General features: G+C 48.4%; 1 protein-coding gene across 8 annotated transcripts in view; it reads right to left on the bottom strand.

The window, feature by feature from the left end:
• The window catches only part of ST3GAL4 (ST3 beta-galactoside alpha-2,3-sialyltransferase 4), a 182,697-nt gene that overhangs the window by 65,446 nt on the left and 92,636 nt on the right, over positions 1–24,615 (bottom strand). For 3 of the 8 annotated variants that reach the window (XM_090026781.1, XM_090026780.1, XM_090026776.1), the window contains 2 exons: positions 14,305–14,381; positions 5,007–5,110 (listed from right to left, as the gene is read on the bottom strand). In XM_090026781.1, the coding sequence (XP_089882907.1) occupies positions 5,007–5,042 (36 nt within the window). In that variant the 5' untranslated portion in view covers positions 5,043–5,110; positions 14,305–14,381. Of the gene's footprint in view, positions 1–5,006; positions 5,111–13,535; positions 13,677–14,304; positions 14,382–24,615 lie in introns of those variants that run through there. The other 5 variants (XM_090026779.1, XM_090026777.1, XM_090026778.1 and 2 more) reach the window with 4 other exon arrangements.

Genomic DNA, 24,615 nt, shown 5'->3' with positions numbered 1-24,615 from the left:
CAGCAGCTGGCACTGTAGCCGAGTGGGCAGAAGGTGCCCAGCATGGGAGAGAGCACTGCGCCGAGGAGCTCTACCCTTGCTGCTACTGGGCAGTCAGGGAGCACACCTCATCTTGGCAGCCATGGCAGCATGGTGCTCCCTCCCACACCCGATCCTGCCTGCTGGGCCATGGTGATAGCTCCTGCCCGGCGATGGCTCGGCCCAGCTGTAGCCCCATGCCCCACTGTGGGTGCAGAAAACTAGGGGATGGGGGGGCATGTGCCCCCCAACCCTACTGGCATATCACCTGTGCCACCACTACCACCCCCACACATCACCTGTGCCCACACCCCCTTTCCCCACACACCCACCCTGTTCCCCCCACACCCACTCACTCAGTCTTACACTGGGGGCAGGGGGCACCAGCAGGTCTAGGGGGCTGCAGGTCAGGAGTGCGGGGGCACTGGCATATCAAGGCTACTCAGCACCATAAAGCAGCGGGGGGAGGGGAGGGAGGGGAACACAGCCAGAGCTGGATCGGCATCCTGGTGAGCAAAGGGGGCAGGGGGAGCTCTGAGTTTCTATGATAAGAAAACAAAATTCAAACACCAAAATATATAGGTATATAGATATTTAGAATTTATTTTATTATAATGATTGAGGCACTGGTAGGCTTCCAGCCCACTTTAAAATTGGAAATATATTAATAAAACATTGTGTTTAACTAATACCTATAAGAAAGGGAAAGTCATTTCTTTTTCTTTGTGGACCCCCCCCCCACACACACACACACAGATTGCGGGGGTTATTTTAATCAGATAATTTGGGATTTTTAAACAAAGAAAACCAAGATCCCTGCTCATGAGCAATTTGCAAGAGGTAGCAACACTGAAAAAAGATCACACTGGGTGCGTCTACACAAGACACTTTACTGCAGAACCAACTAATAAGCTGTGCTGTAAAGCATCACCATCTACACATGCAGCATTATTAGGCTACAGTGAACTAATTTACTGTGCTGTAGGATAGTACTGCCAGACAGAAAAGCTTTCCTACAGCAGAGTAGTTACACAGGACAAAACACACATGTAGATGATGACGGGGCTGGCTGGGGCACGAGGCTGCTACACTGCAGGAGCTGCCTGCTGCCAAGACCTGCACTGGAGCACACTCATGCCCCAGCCAGCCCCTCTGCAACACGTTGAGTTGGGTCAGAGCAGCCCTGGGCTGGCAGGCTGACCCCTGTGGCTCCCTGCCAGCCAGTTCAACATGCTTTGGTCCCACACGTGCAAATGCTCTACCCATGAGCAATAAACTCCAGAGCACTTCACAATAATAGCATGTGTAGATGTGCCCACTGAGTCCAATCACCTGCATGTCTGATTAATTTACAAAAGGGAAGGGAGAGTTGGTGCTTAGGAATGAGCAACAGCTGTTATAATTGTTACCTGTTCCTGCAGAGATACAAAGGAACGATGAAAGTAAATGACGTTGCATCAGTTTTGCTAGACTGGCATGACTGCAGGGCAATGCTGAGGTACCAGAAGCAGTACCCACAGCAGCTTTCATACCCCCACAAGGTCAGTCCCAGTTAGCATGGCTGCTTCCTTTTCTACTGCACTACCCCTGGCTGCTCAGTGGAGCCTGTTCATACCCTTCAGTCAAAGAGTTCCCAATCAGTGTCCACTACCTCCACCCCCATTGCTTGGCCTACTATGGCTATGACCTAGCAATGTACCATCCAGCCAGGTGAAACAATGGCAGTCACTTTGTCTGTGGTCACAGCTTCAAGCTCACTCCAGAAGTTGGCAGCCTCCTACCTTTAAAAGGCACCTTCATCTCTACAGGTATAGACTGCAGTGGCCATCTTGCTATCTTCAGCTCAGTCAGCCATAATGTGAGAAGGCAGGCATTTTGATTAAGGGAAAATTTACAAGATTTTCCTGCCTTCCATAAAGAGGAAAAAAAGGGAAGGGAAGGGAGGAGACCCCCCCCCTCCTTCCCCCAAAATCTACAGAGTCATGATTAAATCACAAGGAGTTGACAACACTATCATAGAAAATGAGGGTTGGAAGGGACCTCAGGAGGTCACCTAGTCCAACCTCTGCTCAAAGCAGGACCAGCCCCAACTAGATCATCCCAGCCAAGGCTTTGAGCTGGGCCTTAAAAACCTCCACGGATGGAGATTCCACAACCTCTCTAAGTAACCCATTCCAGTGCTTCACCATCCTCCTAGGGAGAAAGTTTTTCCTAATATCCAACCTAAACTTCCCTTGCTGCAACTTGAGACCATTGCTCCTTGTTCTGTCATCTGCCACTGCTGAGAACAGCCCTGCTCCGTCCTCTTTGCAACCCCCCTGCAGGGAGTTAAAGGCTTCTATTAAATCCCCTCTCAGTCTTCTCTCCTCCAGACTAAATAAACCCAGTTCCCCCAGCCTCTCCTCAGAAGTCATGTCCCCCCAGCCCCCATAACCATTTTTTCTGCCCTCTGCTGGACTCTCTCCAACTTGCCCACATTCCTTCTGTAGTTGGGGACGGAGGGGCACAAAACTGGACACACTACTCCAGATGTAGCCTCACCAGTGCAGAATAATCACTTCCCTCAATCTGCTGGCAACGCTTCTGCTAATGCAGCCCAATATGCCATTAGCCTTTTTCACAACAAGGGCACATTCTTGGCTCATGTTCAGCTTATTGTCCACTGTAACCACCAGGTACCTTTTCTGCAGAGCTGCTGCTTAGCCAGTTGGTCCTAAGCCTGTAGTAGCGCATAGGATTCTTCCATCCTAAGCGCAGGATTTTGCACTTGTCCTTATTGAACCTCATGGCATTTCTTTTGGCTCAATCCACCAATCTGTCTAGGTCACTCTGAATCCTACTACACCCCCCACAAGCGTGGCACCATCTGTGAACCTACTGAGGGCGCAATCCATCCCATCTTCCAAACTGTTAATGAAGATCTTGAACAAAACTGGACCCAGAACTGACCCCTGGGGCACTCACCTTGATACCACCTGCCAACTAGACCTCAAGACATTGATTACTACCTATTGAGCTTGATGATCCAGCCAGCTTTCTATCCACCTTACATTCCATTCTTCCACCCCATATTTCCTCAGCTTGCTTTAAAGTATGCTGTGGGAGACCACATCAAAAGCCTTGCTAAAGTCAAGGTACGTCACATTCTTCTAGTGCTGCTGTTGCAGAGATGTGAGACCTGGTTCTCACTTGCTCATTGATGAGAAACGTGGAGCAAGTGAAGGGATGATTCATTTGTTTGTTTTACGTGTACAGTTCTATTAAACGCGACATGGTTAGGCAAATAAGCCTTCTTGTTTGCTTCGTATTGTGCACCGTGGCTGGCCAGTGAGTCAACGGGAACTGGATCAATATTGAAGCATGACTGTATTTACATAGCGGCACCCTCTTCCAGGCATCCGAGGGAGGAGAAGGGTAGTGGATAGGGCCATCTGTAGTGTGGATGGTGCAGAGAGGACAACTCCCCCTTGCAGCAGCACAGGGCCCTAGGCACATGCCTAGTCTGCCTGTGTGTTAATCTGGCCCTGCTCACCACTGACTGCTAGAGAGGCCCGGAGGGGGTAGCCACTATCTTGGCTGCTGGCTGCGCTGCCAGCTGGTGCCTTCCCCTCCCAGGCAGGCTGCAAGCACCAAGAGTTACTGGCTCCCACTAGGGAGCCAGCATTTTAAAGTTGTTTTTTTACATTGATTTCATGGACAATTGCAGATTTTGCAGTTTCCATGAAATCACAAATTCAGTAGGTCCCTACTAATTAAGTGTCAGCCACTGTCATTACTTGTCAAACTCCCTGGACACCCTGCAGGGGTCTCCCCACCAGCACAGCCCAGCAGGTCTGAGCCCACGTTCTAGGTTGGGAATGGACTGTGAAGCTTTCACAGGAATTACCTCCTAAATTTATGCTTGGTGAATGGTTTTTCAGAGAAACCTGCCTTTTACAGCTGCGTTCAGTACAACAACCAGCCTGATGCCCACAGGGCTGTCAGGTAATAAAATCAAAGAGTAATCGAAAACAAGAAAAAAAAATAGACTGAACTATCATGCAAATTTCTTGAGCATGAGACCTAGTGGGCTGTAAACTCATATCATCTCACCTCACTGTTTCAGACATTCATGGTAGGTCTATGTACTAGTTAAGGTCAACTTTAAGGCTGGTCCCAAGCCCATGCTGACCTACACTGTAAACTACTGCAGGGCTCTTGGTGGTTATCCAGGTCGGCTCAGAAGTTCTGATGAACTTCCAGCAGAACATCAACCTTGCTCCTACTTGCCTCTCAGCAGTACAGCTGTATAGGCTTTAAGCACAGAAGTCTTCCTGCAGCAATCCCACAATTTCCTGTTCCTTACTTCTGGCCCTTCTGCACATACCCCAGCCCAGAATAAGAGGGGAAAAAAAAACCACAGAGGGAAGGATAAGGAGACTTCAGACTGATTCCTAGAAGGAGTCCACTCAACAAGTGGAGAGCAATTTGGTGTGGACTGCAAGACGAGACAGATGGGGAGGGATGGCATAGGCGGATCAAGCTAGTGACGAGCAACCTTTAGGTCAACCCTAGATACCGGTGTAGACATGCTCTTAGTTGGAACGGGCAGTGTATTGGTAACCTATACCAGGCCAGAGTGGTGAGGATGAAACGGATGTGGTAGGGAATCGCAGACCCCAAACTTTGGCACAGGGTGTACACTGGAGAAAAGTCAGATTTTCCAAAGCGATTAAAACCTGGTACCACCTCTAAAAACACAGAACTGGGGGGGAAGTAGATGCTCCATTTCACCTTTCCTGACAAATTTGTCTTCAGCTGAGAAAGGCCAAGATTTCTAAATGTGACTAATCACTAAGATTTCTGAAGTCAGTAACCAAAAACAGACACCCAGAATCACTAGCCACTTCATAAAGTCAAGATCTATAAAGGATTATTAACATGATTAAACACAGTTCTATTTCAACAAAAAAAAGTAATTCTAAGAAAAAGAATACAACTGCGCTTACCTCACAAGAGTTGTGAAAATCTCCTGAGTCTTCCATGCATTCAAATGCTGATCTCAATTTCCCGCGTCCTAAACTATCTCTGCAGAATGGCAAGGTGGCAGTTCCTGTTTGATTAATTAGTGGTTTTCATTATTCTTCAGAGTAAAATGTATCAATTCATTTCTTTGTACAGAAATTAGACTTTGTTATTGGATCAAGTGTTTTGATTTTGTGGCTGTTCTCTTTGTGTTATAAAAAGACATTCTTTGCAGGCTGCAGCCAGTTGTGCAAAAATAGAAATTTGAAATCAAGTTATTCTTTAAGGATTGCTGCACCTTAGGTTACTGGTATGAATCCACTGCATCTCACTGTTCATTCACCATGCACAAATGCACACTCTCCTGGGAAGGATAATACGAGAGAGAGTTGACTATACAAATGGGTTCAGCGGTAACCTGGGACACAGAAAGTATGGGTTCAATTCCCGCCTCCCCACCCTCCACCTTGGAAAAGCTGTATAGGGCTGGATTTTTAAAAGGTAATTATGCACCCAGTGGGATTTCAAAAGAACCAAGTGCCTAACTCCTGTGAAAATCCCATGAGGCAGCTATCAGCATCTTTAGAAGCCTGAATACATTTATAAATCTGGCCCTTAGTTTCTGTAGCTATATCTATACTGCTCATTATGGTCAACCTTGAGGTCATCCTAAAGCCTATACCTGCCAACAACCTACATTGTAAACTCCTGTGTCTGATGCCTAGCAGCAATCAAGCCAATCCAAGAAGATATGCTGAACATTTAGGTATATAAGTCCAACCTTACTGCCACTTGCCCACCTCTTATCCCAAGTTTGGAAGCCTCAAACACAGGGAACCTGCCAGCAGCAAACCCACAATTCTCTGTTCCTGGCACCTGACCCTGCTGCACCCTCTTTCTCTTTCAACTGTTTGCAAAGAGAGACCTTACTGCCATATTTGAGAAATAAGAATCCAGTGTAGATGGCTTAGGTAAAGAGAGCAGGTCCTGCAGCTCAGGCTGGTTTAGGACAAAACTCAAAGTTAAACCTTAAATATCAGTGCTTTACCACAAGTCAGATGGCAAATGGCACTTTTCTACCCAAAGGGGCACACACAGTAGAGACTGGGAAGCACTTGGATGCTGGTGATGGAAATCACAGAGCTGTACTAGCCAGGCTCCCATTGTGTGAAAAACAAGGTCAACTGGCTATCCCCAAATCCGTGTCTGAAAAACACTTAAATCCCATGCTACTGGCTACAGAGGAGTCCCACATGTGGGTCAAGTCAGTTTGCAAGTTCCGGGCTGTAAAATCAGCCCCATGGCGAGAGATCACTGGATAATCATCTTCACATCCTAGATGGACAGTTTTTTCAGGAGGCAACCTCTAATATGGGGATCAGGCACACTGGACCAGGACCCAGTCATTCCAGATGAAGCCAAGAGGAATTGTAAGTTCTCAGCACCTCAGAGGCCATTTTTCAGTGGGGTTGAATTATCCTTCTATGGACAAAGAACAATGTCTGTCTTGACATGCTGGGGGTGGCACTAGACCTGCATACAGCTGATGCTTGCAAGCCAGAGGAGAGACAGGAAAACATCATTTTAGAGTTTGGATGGCACCTTACAAATTAACATATTTACATGGCACACTGAAAGATGCCAGGCCATTCATGGGCTGCAAAACCTTGTTAACTTTAAGTCTTGCCAACATCCTGGATAAAAAAACAGCTCAACACAATGTCCATTGTACAAGCTGGAAAACTGGGGGGCAGGAGGCAGAAAGGACTTGCCCAGAGTCACTCAGCTGATCACTGGCAGATCCAGGAACAGGACCCAGGAACTCCTGGCTCCTATCCCCCTTCGGGCAACCAGAAGCTCCCAATGACACACTGCAGGCAGCAGTGGGAAAATTTTTAAATATATATATTACTGGTCATTTGAATCCTCCCCTCCCCCATTGCAGACAGAATACACAGGGCTCCGTAGCTGCCTGGATTTCCTAAAGCTCCTAGCTTGCGTCCTCGCAATTCCTGCCTATCTCCCTGCTGGCCTTGAGCATCTTTTGACCAGCTCCCAAACAGGACCGAGTAGTTTCTTACCTGCAGCTTTCACTACCTGCACCTCAGTGCCACTAGTCCTGGAGGCTGCCCTCTAAAGCCTTTGCACACATCCTGCCAGCCAGGTGTTTTCTAAGCGGCTCCAGTTACATGCTCACCTCAGCCTGCTGCTGGATACTGGATACTCCCTCTGTTACCATTACCTCGTTGCCCTGTTTACCTGCTGGTCTGTTTGGCTTTGGGAGTCATCGACTAGGGAAATTTCACAGCTGAGGGAGATGCTGTGCAGTGATTCATACAGTCCTGCATTCAGACTGGCTGCAGCAACCTGTCTGTAACAAGGGGGCGGGCACAAACCGCTGGTTCTGGATCAGTGGACCGAGGCTACCAAAACTTTCCGTCATTCCCCAAAGGAGTGCCTGGCTGCAGGGGCAGGATCCTGGCATGTTTTCCAGACTGCAAGGCAGCGGAAAATTTAAACCAACAACAGGAAAAACTGCAAGAGGCCTGGGTTTTCCCCCTAGACACTTAACATTTGCTTCCACCTAGGAATAGTTGGAAGCCTGACCCCAAAACTGATGGGCATGCTTAGACAAGCAAGGGGGGTGGGAAGACTGGAATGGAAAGAACATGGAAGCCCACGCAGCTGAAGGAAGTACACTTCAATCCTGAGTTCAGAGAGACCCGTCTTTAACTCTGCTTGAGAGTAACAAGGACAATCTCGGAGTTTACCCCAAATCCCCCCTGGAGGAGGAGGTCATTAGAGAGATCAGGTCCACCATGAGGATGGCTCTCTCAAAGGAACCCCAGGGAACAAAGTGCCCAGATTCCTCTGACTTTCAAGTGGGACTTCAGTGCCTCACTCTCCTAGGCTGAAAATCACATTCTGGGCAGGAGACAGGGCAAATGAAGGTCAGTACCTATCACAACAGACTTGTTTTCCCAGTGAAATGCTGTGTTTCTCCTTACCTAGGAAGTATGCTGCCCATATTCATCACCATCAGATACACTTCTCGGCTAATGGTTTTCAGTGGCCAGTCACAATAAGCCTATTTTTAATGTTCCATGCTTTGCTATGGTTTTACAGATAATGATTCCTACTGAGCAGGGATGGAGGCTGGTATGACCCACCAACAAACAACAGGCCACATGAAGCATCAGGGTAACCAGACTGGAGACAGGTACAGTATCAAGATACCACAGGATAAGATGGGATGGAAACATGCAGCATCTCATTGGCCCTGTGGTAATTCCTCATGTGCACACATATTCCACAGTAAATGCAGGTAGGAAAGTGGGTGAGCTATCTTCAGGTCAGGAGTGTGCACGCAGGCTGTTGTTGCAGGATAGCTAATGCACCGTAAGTTCACATTCTGCTTTGCCCCCTGGTAAATGCCCGTACTCTTATCCCTAAGTATTTGATATGGACAAGTGACAACACTTAAAAATGCAGGCCTACAATTCACAAGAAGTCCAAATCGGAACATGCTTCCGCATATTTCCTGGCTAAAGTAAATTTCCAAATGCTCATGGTTTTCCCAAGTAGAGACAAATGCTGATATCCTTTAAGAACCCCCTCTTTGCATCCAGCACATATCTTGTCTGGAACACACAGCCTTTTCCCAAATCCCAGACAAGAGCCGACATTCAGTCCCTTTTAGGTGGATCACTATCCAGGGCACTGCTATTCTCCCCGTCTGGATTCCAGTCTCTGCTCACAGTTCACTGTGCATCAGAGCTCATGTCAAAACTGGGGTGGGGGCTTAAAATTTAAAGGAGAGCATTCCCTTCTTTATGCTGGTGCTATTCTAGAAGTCCAGAAATAGGACTGCACAACCAGGATGTATTTCATCACTTCTTGTGGTTTGTCCTCAGTGCAAGGAGCATTTGAATGAGATCAAGCAAGGATTCACTCAGACTGTACACAGGCACAATGGCAACATGTGAATACAGCTCAAGTTTTTATTTAGGTGTCACTGGGAAATAAAAAGGGACCTCCATGCAAAACTCTGAAATCCATACCCATGGGGAGTGGGGAAGCGATGTCAGGAACAAGCTTCAGATTCATAATCAAAAAGCCTGGCAAGCCTGTGAACTTGAATTCAACCTTAATCCCTGCCAGCCAAGCAGCTGCATTTGGGTTTCTTTCCCGTGTCCCTTTGTTTCACAATCCCCCCTGATGTGCACCACACTCAGGGCTTCTAGTCTACATGGTACTGACACAAATAAAAGCTTTAAGAGTCCAGCTTCTGCTCCAACTAAAGTCCATCAGCTATAGTTTAGTAACAAGCTATAATGGCCCTAAGCAAAGACTAATATGAAATCCCCAGAACTCCCCACCATACAATTATTTCAGTGAAAGGGCTCTGCTGCAAAGCCTGGCTCTCAGTCCGAGTGATCACAGACCAGTTACCTTTTGGCACCTGCCACTTAAGGAAACCTTGGCCTATCTTGGGGTCTTGACACCAGCGCGGTAACACAAGTGATAACTTTGCTGTCAGGGGAAGCTACTGGTCCCATTTTGTGCTGATGCAGGATCTCTCCTATAGTTTCCATAGATGGGAAGGAAGGAGGAATTAACTTCCCTCAAGCCTCCAAGCTGCAGGAGCCACATGGATCTGGTTCAGGTAAAATTTGATATTTTTTACGTCCACACCTGCAAGTAGTTTACTGCACTGAAGGGAACCATAGAAATGATCCTACTTTGCTATTTCAGAGAGACTTCCATCTAGGGAAAGCAAAACAATTTATATACGTTTATTAATTAGCCAACATCTTGGGATGGAGGAAAAGGTTCTTCCTGTCATTTTACAGCTCATTAACTTCAGCAGTTCAACATCCTACTCAGGCTCAAGCAGGAAGTCAGTAGCCGAGGCAAGAGCAGAACTAAGGAGTCCAGAGTTACTTTTCTTTAAAGTATTATTGGGTTCAATGAAGGAGGAACTGGGACAGGTTCTCTGACCTCTGACATACTGGAAGACAACCAGATAATCCAACAGTCCCTTGTAGCTTTAAAACAGTGGTCACAAACTGGTTGATCGTGATTGACTGGTCGATTGTGGAGCCTCTGAGAGTCTCTCTTAGTCTGGGGGAGCTAAGCACATGCACGCTCGCCCCCCCGCCCACCAAGACTGAGATCAGCCATCAGAGACTTTGTAATTGGGAATGGTTGGATACACATGGGGAGAAGCTGGGATGCAGTCCAGGAGTGATGGGACATATGAGCAGCAGGACAGTGGTGGGTTGCTTGTAGCTGAGCTGAGCCACACCGCCTGCTGCCAGGGCCAGGCAAGTGGGACAATCCCCCTCTGCGCCCTGCCGCACCCCCTGCCACCAGGTGAGTGGGGCCACGGCCGGGCGGGGGGAGGGTTGGAGCCCCAGTTGCTTGTCCACGTGTGTGTGTGGGGGGGGGGGGGCGGGGGCTCCCCTGATCTGTGTGTGGGGCCGCTGCGTGCTAGGCTTTGCACCCTGAGCCCCACGCACAGATCAGGTGGGCAAGCATCCCCCGGGCCTCCGCCAGGAGCCACATCTGGACAAGCAGCCCGGGCTCCAACCCTCCCACCACCCGGCCCAGCCACTGCCCCACTCCCTCCCTCACCATGGGGGCCCTGATCTGCCCCCACCACTTCCCTCCCCCACAGACTGACTTGCTGGGCGGTAGATCCTGGGTTGCCCTTTACTTCAAAAAGTGATCTCCTTAAAAAGGCTGGAGACCACTGCTTTGAAATCTCTCATTCCTGCAGCGCCCCACTCTGACCCCTAGGCAACACTTGCATTCTCTCTGCCGTGTGTCCCCCAGGGCAGGGAGCAGGGGACCTCTCACCCTGTCGCTCCCCGGTGCCCGCTGTCAGCGGCCACCTGGAATGTTAGTGACCGTTTGGAATGGGCCTTTTGTTGCAAGCACGTGACGCCCCCAGGCAGTCTGGGTGAAGCACTCACGCTGCTAGAAAAGGACGGTGCTTTGAGGAGGCGGAAGGGAAAACTGCATGTGAGCCACGGTTACAGCACCTCAATGTTGAACCTGGATCGGGTACAACTATTAAAACCTGCGCACATGGCAAAGCTCATATCACTTCCCAGCACAAGGCACAACAGCAGCAGGACCCTGACGCACTCATGGTGTCAGAGCAAGGGAACAACAAGGAGAGAGCCTCAAAAAAGGCACATCTTCACCCCTTTTGAAAAACTGGGCCAGCTGAAGAATCAGTTTCTCATTCCCATGAGCCACAAGCCTGAAAGCCCTTAATCACCTGCTTCAAACCCATCAACTTCAATGGGACTTACGCATTCACTGGGCCTTACGGAAGAGCTTATCGGCTTTGCTGAACAGGCAGCGACTTTGCTGACTCAGGGCTCTAGGCAGCCAATGCAACGCCTACGCAGCAGGTGTGCTGCTGTCAAGCAGTCCAGACCACACAGCAGATTACTGGTGTTAGCGCAAACAGGAGAGAAGCTGTTCTGTAGTCCCCATGGAGGAGGAGTTAAATAAGGACAAATATCAGGGGCACCCTGTGCAAGCTGTATGGCTGGAGGGAACACAGCACAGCTGGTTTTAAAATTGATGTAGTCTCCAATGCAAATTAACCCTGAATGCATTTTCAGGTTGGAATTCAGGCTGGTTAGGAGCTCTACACTCAGGAGCTCCTTTCCAACTCCTGCCAGTGCTACTGTGCCTTCTACCCTCTGGTTAAAAATTACTGTCACCATCACTGTACAGGGCAGAACTCAGCTATGGTAAATCTCCCCGCATAGTGAAGCAGCAGGAAATCGAAATCACTATCCTTAACCCACGCTACAGAGGTCCTTCACTTCTCATGGGCTGGTTTCTACTTCATTCTCAGAGTTCTGTGAACAGGACACAAGAGAAGTTTCCACTACCCTAGAGAGAGAGGAAGTCGTCCCATTTCCTAGTCTTGCTGAAATCACTTGCTAGAAGCACTACAAAAATCACCATGGCTTGCCACTTCTCTCAGGGGTAAGTGCAGTGATCTTTGGCTAGCCACAACCCTTTGCATTACAGAATTGATTAGTTTACAGGCTGGCATTTGCTTGTTTCTACAAATTCAGAAAAAGAAAATAAAAAACCCAGATATGAAATTCACAAACTTAGCAACAACTGAAACAAAGAACTGCCAGAGACTTAAAAAAAGGGGGAAAAAAGAACATAAGACTCCTCTGGATATTGACTCAGGTTAACAGAGCACTCCTGATGGAAGATAAATATCTGCCTTCATGTACATTTTAGGGAATTGGATGCATCTTCAAGTGATATAGTTATTTGATAAGTTGGATTTGCTAATAAATAAAGTTTAAAAAACAAAATCAACTACCCACACCAGTGATATTAGCAATTCAGTCACCAGTGGCAGCAAGATAGCATTGTGCTGTAACAGGGGCTTTCAACCTTTTTTAAGCAGGGTACCCCTTCTGGTTGGTACCCCTTCCAGACACGGAGCTGACAGGTGCTGACAGCCAGCCAGACATGGAGTCTGCAGCGTGGGGAACTGGCATGCGGCTGCCACTGCCATCTATACACTCCATGGCACCACTGGGCGCCTCTTTCCCGCGCCCAAGTATCCCCGCTTCTCTGCACCCCCAGCTTTGCATCTGGCCAGCCGTAAGCACCCCCTCCCTCCCCCAGTGCGCAGTGGGGAGCTTGCACGCGGCAGCTGCCCCCTCTGCCACCTATACACTCAGTGCTGTCGCAGTGCACCAAGGCCTGGAGGGGGTGGTGACAGCCAGCTGCACACGAAGCCAGCAGTGTGGAGAAGTGGGAATACTTGGGCACAGGAAAGCGGCGCCCAGCAGCAGCACAGGGTGATGGATGGCAACAGTGACCCTGCCCCATGCCACATTCCTGTGCCCAAGTATCCCCACTTCTCTGCGCCGTCAGCTTTGCAAGTGGCCGGCCATCAGCACCCCCTCCCCATGCAGCGATGGCTCAGTGTATAGATGGCAGCAGGGGTCGGGGGGGTGCTGTTGGCCAGCCAGATGTGAAGCCAGCAGTGCGGAGAAGTGGGGATACTTGGGCGTGGGAAAGCAGAGTGCAACGCCTGGCAGCGGTGGCATGGAGTGATGGATGGCAGTGGCCCCGCCCCCGCGCTTCTGTTTCCCAGGTAGCCCCGCTTCTCTGCGCCGCTGTCTTTGCATCCGGCTGACTGTCAGCAACGCTCCTCTACCCCACAGCTGGCCAGACTTGAAGCCAGTGGCGTGGAGAAGGGGGGTAACTTGGGTGCGGGGAAATGGTACACGGCAGCAACACAGAGGGATGGATGGCGGCAGCCCCACTCCCCACGACACCACTTCCCAAATACCCCTGCTTCTCTGCACTGCCGCCATGTACCCCTAGGGCTTCCCAAGTACCCCCAGGGGTATGCATACCCCCTGTTGATGACCCCTGTGCTATAACGTACACGTATGCTCTTTGCACTTGCGCTCGACTCTGGGTTCACATTTCCCCAGCTCTTCACTAACCTGATTTGGAAGCATGTGGAACAACTAATAGCTGGCAGGGCCTGGTCAGGACAGTTATGGCTTCTGTGGGCACAAACAGGCAATGCAGCCTGTGCTGCATCCAGATGTCTTCCATTCACCAGTACAAGTGCATCCACCTAGCTTCACATGGAAGGAATGCAGGCTTTCAGCAAACCCCTGCAGCAATACTGGGCAGTAGCTGGCATCAATCTTAATTTCCATGGGCCAATAATCCAGCAGACCAATGCACTTTTACTTCACCACAACAGAATAAGGTAAACGTAGCTCTGAGAAAGATTCAAGGCTAGGTTTGGGACCCACAGACACATAGGACAATTGCTTTTTGGTAGCAAGTCGAGTCTCAGTCAGCAGTTAACATGCTAACTGTAAAGAGAGGTCTGGCAGGTCCATGGGGTCAGAGATCACCCACCAGACATGGAAAAGAAGAACCTTCCTGGGTAAGGAGAGATGCTACAAGGAAAACTGAAGTCTCTCTCTGCAGGAAACACGGGCTCCCCATCTCGGAAGTGGAACAGCTGTCACTACAGGGGGGCTGACAGTGCCACGCGACCTCCCTGCCCTTCCCACCTTGCTAAGTGGGAGAGGATCCCAGTGTGGGGGGAAATGGCTTCCAGTGTGGACAGTAGTTTTACTATCTCATTGCCAATGTAGCTCCCTGCAGCTTGCTGCCCTCCTTACGCTGGAGGGAAAAATATTAAAAAGAACAACAAAGCTGGGGGGGAGAGGAGGAAGAGAAGATGCTACTTACCGTCCGTGCCTTTGTTCTGAAGCAAAGATTGCAGCACCTCTGTGGCGTGGGTCTCTGCACTCCTGCTGTCTCTTCCCCTGTCAAAGGAGGCAAGAGACAGAGGTCTTTAGCGAAGGGGCATATGGACAATTATGCAGGGCCGTGAAAGCTCTCTGTGCTCAGGGGTAAGTTAGAAGACAAGAAGGTCCCCGTGCATCCTGCCACACCCAGGATATCCTCAGAAAAGACAGCTCTTACCCCAGTTACCACAATCCAGAAACGCGCAGTTCCTGGCCCTTGCTGGGATGGTTCATTCACCTCTGACATTTGGTCAGGCTGTTATCAACCCCGGCTGTCAAACACATGGAGGTGGCTCTCCGAGATCAGTGTGGCAGCGCATACTGCTTGACAAACAGAGTGGGCTGCACCACTGCCAAGAAGCAGAACTACCTCCTGTAACAGCAGCACACATGACCACAAGCCACTGGCCAATCTGACTCAATACTGACGTATCCAGCCCTGTGTAGCAAGCGTACCCAAAAGGATGTTTGTACGCATTAACTGCAAGCAAGATCACCCCATGCTGTGTGGTGCCTCAGTGCTGCTGCAGTCTTAAAACCAACAAGCAAGCAGCTTTTTGGGTAAAGGTGGGGCCACCATGCTGCTGATTCCCAGAGGAAGGTGCTTGCATGGCAGGCACAGCATATTCAACAGCACTACTGGTTCCTCCCACTGACGAAGGTGACCGGTGGTACTCTACTCTATGCCAACCAAGCTGAGCTTATAACCCGCGACTGCCCCCTTCTGTGTTGTGCCCATGCAAGTAGCAAAGATGGAGTGTCCTTTCCATTCAGTTTTGGCTGCAATGGCCTGGGCAGTTGATATGGAGATGCTTTTTGCCCATATATTGATGCCCCCCCTCTCAGCCTAGCTGGTTCGACCCCAAAGGAAAAGCAAAAGCCAGTACATTTGGAGCCAGTTGGCTGCAGGAGCTGCTATTATGAAGGTCTTCAATCCATCTGTTTTTCAGGGCTCCACTCCTAGACCAATTGCCAACCAGGGCTGGACAGCCCACTCTACCATGCCAAGGCATCTGCCTTTTGGTGCCATTTTCTCAACCAGGGGTAAGGACTAGTACCATCCAAGTTGCTCCTCTACCCAAAGCTGTTGGCTCCATAGAGGTTGCTAGCCTATTTCCCATTGCTCAGCTCTCAGGATTGACAGCTGCAGGTAGTACCATCTACTGGCATTATCGTAGCAGACCTGGCTTGGTCTGACCTGACCTGAAAAGGCTAGGGAGAAAAAAAAAATAAGAAGAGCTGCAAAAACTTACCACTGATATTGCAGCCTTGCAGGAGACAAGACTCGCCAACTCAGGCTCCATTTGTGAGGCCAATTGCTACTTTTCCTAAGGGAGGAATGCAGAAGATACTCACCTATATGGGGTTGGTTTTGCAGTCTGCAACAGGTTGGTCAAAACTATCAAGACCCACCCCACTGTGGGGTATCAGATCGCATCATCTCACTCTGACTACAGTCAACTGATGGTTTTGTTAACATTATTAGCACCTATGCATCAACTTTACAGGCAAGTTCAGAGGACAACGGTAACTTCTACAATATTCTGCACCAAGTCATTGAGCACCTACCACCAAACAAGAAGCTTCTCCTCCTAGGGGCCTTTAATGAGAAAGTAGGCACAGATCACAACTCCTCACCACCCTTCCTGGGACACCATGGTAACAGGAAAATGAATAAAAATAACCAACATCTTCTCAAACTCTGCACCTTAAACCACATGTTTACACCTATCTGATGGGCAAAAAGCATCAAAAAGTATCATGGGGACACCCATAATCTGGCCACTGGCATCAATTAGACCTCGTGATCACCAGGAAGAAAAGACCTGCCCAGTATACATAGTTATCACAGTGTAGACAGTTATCACAGTGTAGATTATGATGCAAACCACCCCTTTATTGTTAGCAAAGTGCAATACCAAAGAAGCTGCAAAGAGTCAAGTCAGCCAACATTTCAAAGGACCTTTGAGCTAGCTATGTCTACAAAAGCAACAATTGCAAGTGCTGAAGGAGCTTGGAGTAAACTAAGAACAGTCACCCAGGAAACAGCCACAGAAGTATTTGGAGAAAATAAAGCCTGGTTTGAGGCACACACAGAAGAGACGATACGCCTTGCTGAAGCCAAAAACACAGCCTACCTGAAACACAACCCGAACCCAACAGAAAGTTCCAAGGCTAAGCTAAAGCTTGTTAGGACAACAGTACAGAAAACAGCCAGACACTGAGCAAACCACTACCGGACTGACTTATGCCAAGAGTTACAGTTTGCCTCAGATGCAGGAAACCTGTGAGTTATGTATGACAACCTGAAGAAATCTCTTGGCCCAAATGTCACTAAAGTTACCCCCCTCAAGTGTGAAGATGGCAAAGTAAAAATCACTGACAAGAACAAACAGCCATGAGGCTGGACTGAACATTACTTAGAGTTTACTCCCATGAAACACATTTCAGAAGAGGCACTGGATCAACTTCCAACTCTTAGTATACTGGCACAGCTAGACAAAGAACCTAGCAAGGCCATAGACCTTCTAGCAAGCAGAAAAGCACCAGGGGAGGACACATCCCAGCTAAGGTTCTCAAGTGCAGGAAGGGCAGCCTGCTACCAAATCTTCATCAAGTCCTCATGTGCTGCTGGAAGGAAGGTCAAGTACCCCAGGACATGCGTGACACTAACGTCATCACTCTCGACAAGAACAAGAGAGACAAGGGTGACTGTAACAACTCCCGACTCATCCTGATACACTTGCAACAACTTGCTGACCATATCTACCCAGAATCACAGTGTGGATTCAGAGCAGGCAGATCAACAATGGACATGATATTCTCCTTATGCCAAATGCAAGAAAAACACAGAGAACAAAATATGTCATTTGTCAACCTGACAGAAGCCTTCGACACTGCCAGCAGAGCAGGTTTGTTCAAGGTCCTGCTAAAGACTGGATGCCCCCCCACTTTACTCAGCATGACATGCTCCGTCCGTGAAAACATGCAGGCCATAGTTCAGTTTGATGGATCAACTTTAACAGATTTGAGATGAGGAGTGGAGTGAAGCAGGGTTGTTCTGGTGCCCACACTCTTTGGGAGCTTCTTTTCTATGCTGCTGCACTACACTTTTGATAGCTTGGAGGAAGGCATATACCTTCAAACAAGATCACATGGAAAACTCTACAATCTATTGCATCTAAAATCCAAGACAAAAGTGAGGCACATACTTATTAAGGAGCTTCTTTCTCCTGATGATGCTGCACTTACCGCTCAGGAAGAAGGCCAACTACAAACACCCACAGAATCATAGAACTGGAAGGGACCTGCAAGATCATCAAGTCCGGTCCCTTGTTGAGCTCACTTGAGCCCAGTAACTTCCTGCCCACAGCAAGGTGCTTAACCAACCTCATCTTAAACACTTCCAAGGATGGCGACTGCACCACCTCAGCTGGGAGTGTGTTCCAAATTCTGGTAACCCTCATGGGAAAAAAGTTCTCTCTTATGTCCAGCCTAAATTTTCCCTCCATTTTAGCTTGTGCCTATTGGTCTTCATCCTCCCTTGCGGTGCCTTCCTGAAGAGTTGCCCCTGAAGTGCTTGTAGGCGGCTATCAAGTCATGTCTCAATCTTCTCTTATGTAGACTGAAAGGCCCAATTCCCGGAGTCTCTCCCCATAGAGCCTATCCTCCAAGACCCTAATAATCATAGGTGGCCTTTCTTTATACCCTCTTGAGCTTATCCACATCCTTCCTGAAGTGCAGTGCCCAGAATTGAACACGGTATTCCAGCTGTGGCCTCACCAGCACATAAAGGGGAGGCAGAAGCACTTCCTTGGATCTATTGGCCACATGTCGGCTGATGCATGGCAGAGTTCAATTAGTCCTTCTGGCAACCTCATCGCACTGTTGGCTTGTGTTCATCTTCCAGTTTGTCATGACCCCCAAGTCCCATTCAGATGCTGTACCAGCCAGTGGACCACCATCTATCATGTAGTTATGGTGAAGGTTCTTCTCACTCCAATGAGGAACCCTGCACGTCTCCCTGTTAAACCTCATCTGATCCATTCTGCCCATAAAACCCGTCTGTCATGGTCATCCTGGATCCTTACCCTATTCTCTGATGTTCCCATGTTTCCCCACAGTATCATCCACAAACTTAATTAATGAGCTTTCCACCCCCTCATCCAAGTCACTAATAAATATGTTAAAGAGCACAGATGCAAGCACAGATCCGTGGGACATGGCCATCCAAGATGAAGCCATCCCATCATTTACCACTCTCTGGGATCAGCCTCCACACCATCTGTCCATCTACCTCACTGTAGACTGGCCCAGCCCAGTACCCTCCAATTTAGTTGAGAGAATCTTGCACGAAACCGAATCAAAGGCTTTAATGAAGTCCAAGTAAATGACATCAACTTCATGCCCCTTGTCCAGATGGTTAGTCACCTAGTCATAGAAGGACACCAGGTTTGTCAGGCATGATCTAACCTTGACAAAGCTGTGCTGGTTACTTCTTAACACCTCACCAGTTACCAGCTTCTAATTGATGGCCTCCTTAACACATTTTTTCAAAAATTTTTCCCAGGACTGAAGTCAGACTGTAGTTTGCAGGGTCACCCCTCTTCTGTTTCTCAGAGACAGGTACCATGTTGGCCCTCTTCCAGTTGTCCGGGACCACTCCCAAGTTTCACAACTCTTTGAACGGCCTCGCAAGTGGCTCTGCTATAAGCTCAGCCAATTCTTTCAGGACTCTAAGATGCAAGTCATCTCGCCCAGCAGACTTGAAAAAGGTCCAAGTGCTCTAAGGAGATCTCTTGCCTGTTCAGGACTGGTTTCATGTAGTCTGCTATCATCCCCATACTCCCTAGGCCTCTGGACAGGTGAATAGCCCCCATCTGATTTCAGAAATAGTGGTGTGAAATATGTATTTAGGAGCTCTGCCTTTTTACAGGGATCAACTGTGGGCTGCCCCTCCATATTCAGTAGGAGTCCCACAGTGGAGCCTGATTTTTTCTTGTTCCTTATGTATAGAAGGACTTTTTGTTGTCCTTTATTTCAGTTGCCAGCTTGATCCCCATGCCTGCCTTGGCTTTCTGTGTCTCATACCTGCAGATCCTGGTGATATAAGCGTACTCTTCTCTGGTTGCTGAACCATTCTTCCACTGCTTGTGAGCTTCTTTTTTCTTTTTCAATAGTTCCCTAATATCCCTGTTGAGCCAAGTGGGCCTCTTGGCTCCTTTCCCACTTTTTGTCGGCATGGGGACGGCCTCTTTTTGAGCAGTAAGAATTGCCCTCTTGAGGAAGCACCACCATTCTTGAACTCCCAAATCATCCAGTGATTGGTTGAAAAGGGGCTCTCCAACTAACATCCTGAGTTTTCCAAAGTCTGCCCTTCTGAAATCTAGGGCTTCTGTTCTACTAACTGACTGCCCAGCCTTTTGGTGGATGGTGAACCTAATCAAGTCATGATCACTGTTGCCCAGAGTACCTCCAATCTTCAGATCACCTATCACAGGGGTAGGCAACGTTTTTTGGCCAGAGTGCCAAAAAAACCACAATGTCTACCCTGGAAGGTGCCAGAGTGCCGGCATGCCAGAAAAACAAAATGAAGGCAGGGGGGTGTACATGGCAGGACGCACTGCATATTAGTATATTTAATAATCACAAATGTTGTCTTTGTTGTTGTGCATTCCTTTTTTTGTTGAGCATGTTGCAATGAGAGAGAAAAAAAGAGACAAATAAGACAAAGATGGGGATGGGGAGAGAACCAGACACACACACACACACACACACACACACAGAACCATGTGCACAGAAAACCGGAACACACCCATAACAGACACATGCGCACACACATCCAGAACCAGACATGTGTGCGCACAGAAACACACAGGACCAGACAGAGGCAGATGCATGGGCACACAGAGCTGGGTTCCTGGACCACTGAACAAAGTGCGCTCCGAGGGGCGCATGCACTCACTGGTACGGAGCTAAAGCCAGAGCACCGAGCAAACGTTTGCAGCCTCCCAGCTGCAGCCGACCCAGACTCTGGGTAGCTGCTGCAAACCATGGCAAGGCTTTCAGCTGCCCAGCTGCTTGCTGGGAGCAGCCTGGGCTTCATGGCTTGCAGCAGCTGCCTAGAGCCTAGGCCAGTGGTGGCATGCCAAGCAAAGTGGCCTTGCATGCTGTGCTCAGCACATGTGCTGGGGGTTGCTGACCCCTGACCTATCATGTCCTCCCATTTGGTCAGCACTAAATCCAAAGTGGCCTTACCCCTAGTAGGCCCTTCCACAACCCGTGTCAGGAACAGATCATCTATAGCTGCCAAGAAGTTGGCTGACCTGCTGGAGCTGGCCGAATGGTCCTCCTGACAGATGTCAGGGTAGTTGAAGTCACACGTGACAATCATGTCTTTAGTTCTGGCTGTCTCAGTCAGTTCCCCAGAGAATGCCTGATCGCTGTCCTCTTCTTGGACGGAGGCCTGTAGTAGACTCCCACCATCAGGTCTCCCTCTCCTGATCCCCCTTGTATTTTGACCCAGAGGGTCTCAAGGGACTTTTCCCTACTATCAAACGTGACCTGCAGGGAGGGATACCACTCTTTCACAAAGAGGGCCACACCTCCCTTCCTTCCAACCTGATCCTTCCTATAAAGCCTATAGCCCTCAATATCCACTGCCCCATCATGTATGTTATCCCACCAGGTCTGTCAACCCAATGAGATCAAATACCTCATCTACCAGGAGTGCCAGTTCCTCTTGTTTTTCTCATGAATTGTCTCTCCTGTGCTTGCAGGATTTTTGCCCTGACCATCAACATCAAGACAATTGTGGTCCTGGGACAGAGTGTTTGCCAGTCATCATCTCTCAGCCTTGACAACTCACCTCAAGGTAGTGAACAAGTTCTGCTACCTTGGCTCCACAGTAAGAGACAACCTATCACTGGATGAAGAGCTAAATGTGTGCATTGGAAAGGCCACTACCACTTTCAGTAATCTCTCCAAATGAGTCTAGAACAATACACAACTCACAATCAAAACTAAGTTGCTTATGTATAAAACCTGTGTCCTTATGTATAGCAGTGAGACATGGTCAAAATATGCATAATAAGAAAAGAAGCTGAACAGCTTCCACCTATGCTGTTTATGGAGCATCCTTGACATTGAGTGGCAAGAAAAATCATCAAACACAGAGGTCATTGCCAAAGCTAACCTGCCAACCGTCACTGCACTATCCAAACAGCAGCGCCTATGCTGGCTTGGCCATCTTCACAGGATGGAAGATGGGTGCATCCCAAAGGACATCAGGTAGGGACAAATTGCAAGTGGGGAGAGAAGTGTAGGGGGCTCAAAACTGCTTCAAAGACATCTGCAAGCAGAATATGAAGGCTTTTGGAATCAACTCAAACCTTCGGGAGGCCTTAGCAGGAAACCGGACAAAGTGGCACTTCCGTCTCAGTCACAGAGTCCAACATCACAAGAAATGTTCACTCGAATTACAACAGAAATGTGATGGAAGGAAAGAGCCTGTCAGTACAGTAGCCCCCAATGCCATGTACACCTGTGACCACTGTGACAGGAACTGCAAGTCTAATATTGGTCTTTACAGCCACAAGGGAAAATGCACCACCAGTCAGCAGAAGAATTGCAATATCTACCATTACTCACTGATCAAACGGCACAGCTTTGTAAACAATGGGCAGCACTGAACCTAGCAGTCAGAGCAGAGTGGCCAGCCTGTACTTCAAGCTTGGCTACAGCATTACTTTGGACTAGTCTCTGCTACTGGTTCCCCATCTTTAAAATGGAGCTGTTAATATTTGCCTACTTAGAGTGCTTGCAAGGCTTGCAGTCTGAAGGGCTTTGAATGCCTCTAATTAATCATGTGAATCAAAATAGCATCACAGAAATATTGCAACAGAGCAGAAATGCAGGTATATTACATAAGATCCGGTAACCTGCATGTCAGGTGCAGCTGGAAGTGAAACTATCATGTTCTCCTGCCAACACTTCCCAGGCTCGTATGGACAAGAAGCCGTGCTCCTTCTTGTGCCTAGCACAAATACGTGGTCAATTTGTTGCCCACCATCATCCCATTCTCTTTGCCAGCAGAGCTCTGAATTGCTCTAATTCTGCGTCTCCACTGACTGCCCTTTCATAGGCTCACTAGTGCTCGACTTTTTACATTAACCTCATCTCCGCTCTGACCAATTTTCCAAACACTTCAGATCTTAGCCACTCAAGGCCAGAAGGGGCCCCTGAGACCAGTCCCCTGGGTTTGCAGAGAACCATTCATCCCAGGAGTCCTAAAAATCACCCACTCCAACCTCTTACACATAACACCTTCCCTTGGATTTTAATAGCTCATCTAGGCTTCCTTTGCCCTATCGCTTGAATTCAGCCAGTGGCGTTAGCTTTCGAGAACATTAGACAGGTATGTTGAATCATATCCCAGTGCCTCAGGGCTCAGTAAGTCACTTAACACTTCCTCATCTTCCCAGTCAGTCTGATAACCCTTCATTACCTGCCTGTGAGCAAACTATTCATCTATCCCAGCAGTTCCTGAACTGACAGACTACGCACCACCAATTTAAAATGATACAACCTTAAGTACCACCGGCACATTTTTCAGTTCAACCTTTAAGTCCTGCCAGCACATTTGTCATATATAAAGTAATTCTAATAAATCTGTTAATGCGTACCACTGGTGGCACCCATACCACAGACTGAGAGCTGCTGATCTACCCTGTTAGGCAACATGCCTCTGATCTCTCCATAAGCACACCACATCCAGATACCAACCCATAACTATGACCACAATTGACATTAGATCCATCATCTAGTTGGTCAAGAGAGTACGGTCTCACTGGCCCAGCCTTTCCCAGGCTGGTCGTTACCAAGCAGCTTTGGTCTCCTCCAGTTCTTCAGAAATAAGTTGCCTTAGTAGGGTTTGTCCACAAGCAGCATAGTTATAGGAAGGCTGGAAAGTTTCAAATCAGCAGCCCTGGGTTAGAGTCTACATTTAGCCCCATGAAGTCACCTAGCAGCTGCCACCTTCCCTGACAACACTATCACAACCATATCCTAAACCAGTCCTGAAGATGTCCCTCATAGAAGACCAAACCCCACAATTCCTCGCCTTCGGCCTTTTTGCCAGATCTGCCATTTTTGTTTGGAAAATACAGTTGGACGCCTATTCCACTAGGACAAGAAAGGAGCTCAGCTGATTTCATTCATACCCCAAACTGCCAATCAGGGACAAAAAAACCATGACATAAGAGGAATCAAAGGTGTAAGTTCGGCATTAACCTCTTAAGCTTTTCAGGTCTTCGTGGCAGACAACTTGGGAGTGCATTTGAGCGCTATATTTCCAGAGAAAATTCTTGCAAGGATTCCAGGCAAAGCGATGTAAGGAGTCCTTCCAGGAAGAACAAAACAATGCAAGTTCTCCTTTCTCCATTCATTACAGTAAAATGCTGCCTCCTGCTTGCCGAAATCGCAGCTGCAATCAAACATCAAAATGCCAGAGAAAACAGGTGCCTAAAGTCCCATCAAAACAGACCTGAGCAGGTTTGGGTCAAATCCCTGCAGCTGTGCGGACAGAGGCGGCAATGGGATAGTACAGCATACACAAGAGATCTGCCACGTTGTGCATGACCAGTGCTTCAGGAGTGGCAAGTGGCAAAATCTCTGGCCTTCACTCCAACAGGACTCTGCTTTTTAACCACTCAAAACAAGCAGGATTCAAAATCTCAAGTTGGAAGCTAAATCCACAAACTCCCACAGCTCCCAATGGCAACTCAGATGAGTCTACATAAGCCAGCTGACAGAGATGGCAAGATACAGGTTCTCCCTTCTTCCAGTATCTGAGGAAGTAGTACATAGGGAATGGAGTAAATACCTTTTCATACACCCAGGAAGGGAACATCCACTGCACAGCCCTCTCCCCTTTGCCCATGGCCAACAGTAGAGACTGAATAATGTGGTCAGTTGGCTATAGATTTTCTTGTCACTTAGCCTATAGTTACTGCAAAAGCCTGGAGGACACTTACCACATTTCCTATTTTTAGACTCAAAGTACTTCTTAAAGGTGGGCAAGTACCATTAACTATTTTACAGAGAAGAAAACTGTTACACATTTCTCTGCATTCAATGTGGCCAAGGTCACACATCAAATCCCTGGCAGAGCCGGTCTAAACAGTCCTCAATTGTTGTGTTACTGCTGCATGCTAGCAACCTGCTAATGTGATGCATCACAGGGATGACTGGG

Source organism: Crocodylus siamensis, chromosome 14 (genome assembly GCF_052110815.1).
Source record: "Crocodylus siamensis isolate JL-2025a chromosome 14, ASM5211081v1, whole genome shotgun sequence".
NCBI classification, from domain to species: Eukaryota; Metazoa; Chordata; order Crocodylia; family Crocodylidae; genus Crocodylus; species Crocodylus siamensis.
This window is presented reverse-complemented; position numbering and strand designations above follow the sequence as displayed.